At 56.4% G+C, this 5,838-nt stretch overlaps 1 protein-coding gene across 5 annotated transcripts in view; it reads left to right on the forward strand.

Annotated features, from left to right (window-relative positions):
* The window catches only part of Slc22a18 (solute carrier family 22 member 18), a 24,957-nt gene that overhangs the window by 1,954 nt on the left and 17,165 nt on the right, over positions 1-5,838 (forward strand). For 2 of the 5 annotated variants that reach the window (XM_010635671.3, XM_010635669.1), the window contains exons 2-3: positions 643-794; positions 5,105-5,202. In XM_010635671.3, coding sequence (XP_010633973.1) covers positions 654-794; positions 5,105-5,202 — 239 coding nt within the window. In that variant the 5' untranslated portion in view covers positions 643-653. Of the gene's footprint in view, positions 1-519; positions 795-5,104; positions 5,203-5,838 lie in introns of all 5 variants that reach the window. The other 3 variants (XM_010635668.3, XM_010635667.2, XM_010635670.2) reach the window with 2 other exon arrangements.

Here is a 5,838-nt window from a genome sequence, read left to right on the forward strand (position 1 = left end):
GCCCTCCGGGCCGGGGGCGGGGCCGGCGGCCGCCCCGCCCCGGCCCGCCCCAGCCGGCAGTCCCCGACTTTGGAGTCAGGTGTCCACAGGCAAAGCGTGGGAGGCCTCGACGCGGCTGTAAAGTGCGGTTGCTGCCGGTTGTTGGGGGCAGAGGGGATGGCAAGTGAGGCAGAGCTCCCTGGGGGCGGGGGAGCTCGGAAGGCTGCACTGTGTCTCCCGTCCCCAACCCAGCAGCACTACAGACCCCCATGCTGTGGCTGAGGACTCGAGAAGGAAACCACGATAGGCCTAAAAAGGCCACCTGCGCTGCACAGCGCCATGAGTCAGCCCCAGGGCCCCATCTGAGCTGCAATCGGCAGCCACTCTGAGCTGGGGCGTGGCGCAGTGACATCTGGGGGCTGAGCTGGCTTACCCTTGAGGTTGGGTGGGGTCCCTGTCTCCCCTCCTTTGGAGGCTGTGCTGGAGAAGCTGGACAGGGGGCCTAGCCCTGCAGCACTATTCTCCCCCAAACCCTCACAGGCTCTGCCAGCCCTTAGCCTGGTGACTCAGCACTCTTGCCCAGACCAACAGGACTTTTGCCCCTTGCCTGCTCCAGAGGCTCTGCCAGAGTCCTGGTCAGATCCCTCCCGGGCCTCTCTCCAGAGCCGCCCAGGATGCAGAGCCCTGCGGCCCACAGGGGCCACCAGTCCCTCGGCACGATGGGCACCCTGGCCCCGTCCAGGGTCATCCTGCTCACATACTTGCTGGCTGCCCTGGAGCTCACCTGCCTCTTCATGCAGTTCTCCATCCTGCCGGTGAGTAGCCCTGCAGCCCAAACCAGAAGCCCTTGCGTCTCCTGCCGGTGGCAGAGATCGAGGGAGGAGGCCTGACGGGGCCAGGGCCCCTTTGGCTGGGGACCCCAGGCCACATACTTGAGTAAATTAAGGGTCCTGGGTACTGTGACCGTCAGCCCTCATCACTGCTCTGGCTGCCCACCACCTCAGGGAGCCGCCCCACCGCCCTCCACAAGGCGGTCCTGGCTCTGTTCCTCCCACCAGACATCGGTCTACCTTGGGGCCCTTGCCCTCTTGATCCTCTGCCAGACACCTGTGCAGCTCATGGCCTGGCTGTATGCAGGCCTCTGGGCAGTCACCCCTCCACAGGCCTTCCTTGCACCTGCCTGGAACCTTGGTATCACGCCCCCCCCACCTCATCCTGCTTCATATTTCCTCAGTTTCCCTGTCCTGCTTGCCCACACTGCAAATCCTATTTTGTGTGTCCTCTCCTGTTGTTTCTCTCTACCCTACCAAATGTAAGGGCAGGGACTTGATCCAATTAGTTCCCTGAACTCAGCCAGGCTCACAGCAGGCCATGAAGTGGTCATTGTTGGCTGCTAATACGCACTCACCTTTAGTTCAGTCTCACTTTGTACTTTTGTTTATTCATTCGACAAACCTCTTTGGAACTGGCCCATAGGGTCTCAGCTTCCATACACAACAATACCCTGGGGATACCGAATAGTTTCCCTGGTGTGAATAATCTGCAATAATACATAAGATCCTAATAAGATTACTGACATTTAGAAATGGGAAGAAAGGATCTAAAGGTGTAGGGAAGGTGGGATGGGTAGGGGAAGGGTAATAAGGGAAAAGAAAAAAATGTGAGAGAATGAAAAGATGAAAATAAAGTGTTTGTAGATGGGGAGGGGAGGAGGGCGTGAAGGAGGGGCAGGGGTAAGGGGAAAAAATGAGAATCAAGACTTGTCGTGTAGAGGTACAAGATCCCAACAATGAATGTAACTGTACTGTATCCCTAAAATGTACCAATAAACTCAAAGCTGAAAAAAAAAAAAAAACAATACCCTGGGGAGTCTGGAAGAACCCAGAGTCTCCCCCACTCCGGGGTTCTTTTCTTTCAAGTCTTGGTGGCCGCTTCTTCTTAGTTTCCTGAGCTGGCCTTAAACTTGATCCTCCTGCCTCACCTCCCGAGTAGCTGTGATTATAAGCGTGCACCACCATTCCCAGTGGCAAGTCACCTCCAAAGGTTTCCCTGGAGATTTCTCAGGCCCAGGCTTGATGGCAGGCTCTGTGCTGGACTTGGGGCCCACACAGAGAGTGCCTTGGCCCCCAGCAGAGTCAGCAGGCCAGGCCGGGCAGAACCCAGGTGTTAGGGCCTGCAGTGGCCCCTTGGGTTAGTTACTTTCCTTGTTGTTGAGACAAAATACCCAACACCCAAAATTAAAGAGGAAAGGGCTTGTTTAGCTTACAGTGTGTAGAGGGTTCAGTCCATAGTTGGCTGGCTCCAAGGCAGGGATGGCAAACAGGCATCACAGAGGAGAAACACCGTGGAGCTCACCAGGTAGCAAAGGCAAAGAGGGACTTTAACTGCGTCTTTCTTCTTGTATCATCCCAACTACCAGGGTTAGGGCAATGTCAAACTGATCACTTGTAATCACACACCCTTATTACCTAGCATCACACATTCCAGATTTAGCCACCTATGAAAAAGACTGCTTTGGGAGGACAGCTAGACACACGCCACAACACCCATAGTGAGGCCAGTTTCTCACTCACATCACCCAGGAGTCTAAGGCCAGGGACACTGGGAAACGAAGTCACACATCATGGAGAAGGCAGGCCCAGTCTGCCGGGGCCTCCACAAGCCTCAGCCAGGCCAGAGCCTGGGGATCTGAGTGAGTAGGCATGGCTGGGGCACCCCGCCCTGGGACCTCTCCCCACTGTACCTCCCAAACCCAGCTCAAACCCTGCAGATGACCTTGGAGCCCAGGCAGGCCCTTCTGCTTTCTTTGTCATAAAAGGGTAGTGACTGTCCCTCCCTCTCTGGCCACAGTGCTGCAGGGAGGAGTGAGCGAGCATGTGTACCCTCAGGACAGCATAAGTAGGGATACAATGGAATCATAAATGGTAGGGAGAGCCGGGTGTGGTGGCGCATGCCTGTAATCCCAGTACTCGGGAGGCTGAGGCAAGAGGATCGCTGTGAGTTCGAGACCAGCCTGGGCTACATAGCGAGTTCCAGGTCAGTCTCAACTATGTAGTGAGTCCCTGTCTCAAAAAAACAAACAAACAAACAAAAAATAAATAAATGGTAGGGAGCCCGAGGATCCTGAGAGCCCAAGGACACGAGGCAGTTTGGGGATCAGAGAGACTAGAAGGCTGAGAAGGCAACATTGGAGCAAAGCCTTAATGGAGACTGGAGAAGGGCAGCAAGTGCAAAGGCCCTGGGGCAGGAGTGGGTGATCAATATGGAGAGACCCCCATCCACCAGAGGCTACCAGGGTGGTGGTGGCTCTGGAAGAAATGAGAAGTGGCTGGAATCCTGACCTGCTGATGGACAGAATGTGAGTGTTAGAAAGTTGAGGGATGACCCTGGGGACTTGGGCCTGCACTCTCAGAAGGACGGTGGAGGGCCTTGGGGAGGAACATGCTGGCAGTGAAGGACAGAGGTCTAGGACTCTGCAATGTGGACATGGCCACTGGGAGGGCTGTCCCTGGAGTGAAGGCAGGTTTGCGGCAAGGGTGAGCAAGAGGAATACACAAAGCTGGGCGTGGTGGCGCATGCCTGTAATCCCAGCACTCGGGAGGCTGAGGCAGGAGGATCGCTGTGAGTTCGAGACCAGCCTGGGCCACATAGTTCCAGGTCAGTCTCAACTACATAGTGAGACCCTGTCTCAAAAAATAAAACAAACAAACAAACAAAAAAAAAAAAACAAGGAGGAATGCACAAATGTGGCTGAGAAGGTGACCCAGGACGGTATGGGGCTCAGGGTCACAGAAGAGGGAGGAGCCACAAGGGCAGATGCCCCTGAAGTGGGAGCTGCCCCAAGCTGACCGAAGAGCCAGCTGCTGGGAGAGTACTGCAGAGGTCAGCAGTGGCCTGCAGGAGGCAGGGGCTGGGCAGCCCCCAGAGGACTCCTGCTCCTGCCCCAAGGCTGGGGCGAGTGGGCATACATCACGGGAGCCCCTAGGAGGGCAACTTGGGGAGCCCTGTCCCTGGGACAGTAAGAGGATGCGATGCAGTGAGGGTGATCAGGTAGGCAGGACGGCAGGCAGGTTTGAGGGTGGGAGTTCAACTCCTCACTGCAGCAGGAGTGGGGAGGGAAGGGAAGGAGGAGATGGGTTAGAGAGAGAGGAGAAACTGGGATACAGCAGGATCCAAGGAGAGGAAGTGGAGGGGAGAGCGGGGTCCACGGAGCACAGACAGGGTTCAGGCTTCTCGGCTGGAGTCCCCGGGATGGAGCTGAAGGGACAGGAGTCAGGAGTCTGTAACAGGACTTCCAGGAGGTTACCGGTGGTCCTTGGGACTCCAACCACATTGGGAGGGTATCGTGAACAGGGCAGGGACTGAGCTTTGGGGCTGGGGGCAGGAGTGAGGTCTCAGGGTTCCGGAGACTGAAGCCCAAGAGCAAGCTGTCAGTGAGGCCAGTGGTGGTGGTGTTGGTAGGGTCTTTGCTGCCTCATCCAACGTGCTCTGGCTGGTGACTTCATCTCTAGTCTCTGCCTCGTCTTCATGCTCCGGTTCACGATCGTGCCTCTGTGCCTGTGTCCAGCATTTCCCTCCTGAAGGACAGCTGCCACCCGGGATTAGGCCCACCTTGGTGCCCTCCTTTCATCTCAGCTCCTCTGTGAAGGCACGACAAGGAACGCAGCTGGGGGAATTACAGTCAGAGCGTGAGAGCAGGACGGGATCGGGCCTGGGGGCTCAGGGACTCCTCCCTTCTCTGGAGGGACACTGTCATGGCCCTGCTCCTCCCTGGTGGCATCCTCCAAGGGGAGGCTGAGGACTGGGTCCTGCTGGCAGTGGGCTACCTCCTGGGGATCATTAAGGTGCTTTGGAACAGTCTCTTCTTGGCCAAGACAGTGCTACAATCTCCACCGTTGAAGTTTTGAGTGAACAAAAGCCAACAGTACAGGTGGAACATTTTAAGGCCCGCAGAGGGGCAGAAGTCAGCAGCCTGTTGGAAGCCATCCCGAGGGGGTCACGACCCAGAGGAGTTCCTGTCTTTGTGGAGGGGATCCCTAGAAGCCACCTTGTCCAACAGAGGCCACACCTTACACTCCATCCCATCCCTGGCTTTCTCAGACTCTGTCCCCCAAATGTCTTTCAGTATCTGTCCAGAAGACTGGGCCTGGACTCTGTTGCCTTTGGCTACCTGCAGACCACCTTCGGGGTGCTTCAGCTGTTGGGTGGGCCCGTGTTCGGCAGGTACAGTGGGGAAGGGGATTGTGTGCCCCTCAACCCATGATGACCCAGGCCCCTCCTCAAGAGGGGGGGTCCCGCCGGCTTCCCTAACTTCACAGGGACATCGCTTCACTATGAAGTGGCAGCCCCTGTGTTTCAAGCAGGCAAATGAGGTGTAGAACAGCTTTGACCCCTTGTAGGCACTGACGTGTCCCAGCCCAGGGTGGCCACTAATTGTGGTTTGTGGCCAGAGAGAAGATTTAGTTGGGTGAAGATGTCATGGTTGCCATGTCCAGTTCACTGAGCTGGGAGCCCTGCCACCAGCTTTACTGCAAAGCCAGTTCTGGAGACCCGGGCAAGAACTCTCACGGATTTGAGTGCTGCAGGAATTCTGGGCTGAGGACAGGGCTGCAGATGTCCTTTGGCTGACCTCACTGCCACTGAGCTGCACAGGGCAACGTGGACAGTCACGGCCAAGGCAGAGACTTTACAGGCTTGAACGGCACCCCCACTTACCCCTTGGCAGTCCAGCATCATTTCCACAATGGATTAATGTCCCCTGGGGCTGGGGATTCAACTCAGTGCTTCCAGCCCCTGCCTCACAAACTCGAGGACCTGAGTTCCATCCCTAGTCCCAAAAAAAAAAAAAAAAAAAAAAAA

The sequence above is a fragment of the Fukomys damarensis genome, unplaced genomic scaffold, assembly GCF_012274545.1.
Source record: "Fukomys damarensis isolate Sample0158 unplaced genomic scaffold, DMR_v1.0_HiC HiC_scaffold_27, whole genome shotgun sequence".
Lineage (NCBI taxonomy): Eukaryota > Metazoa > Chordata > Mammalia > Rodentia > Bathyergidae > Fukomys > Fukomys damarensis.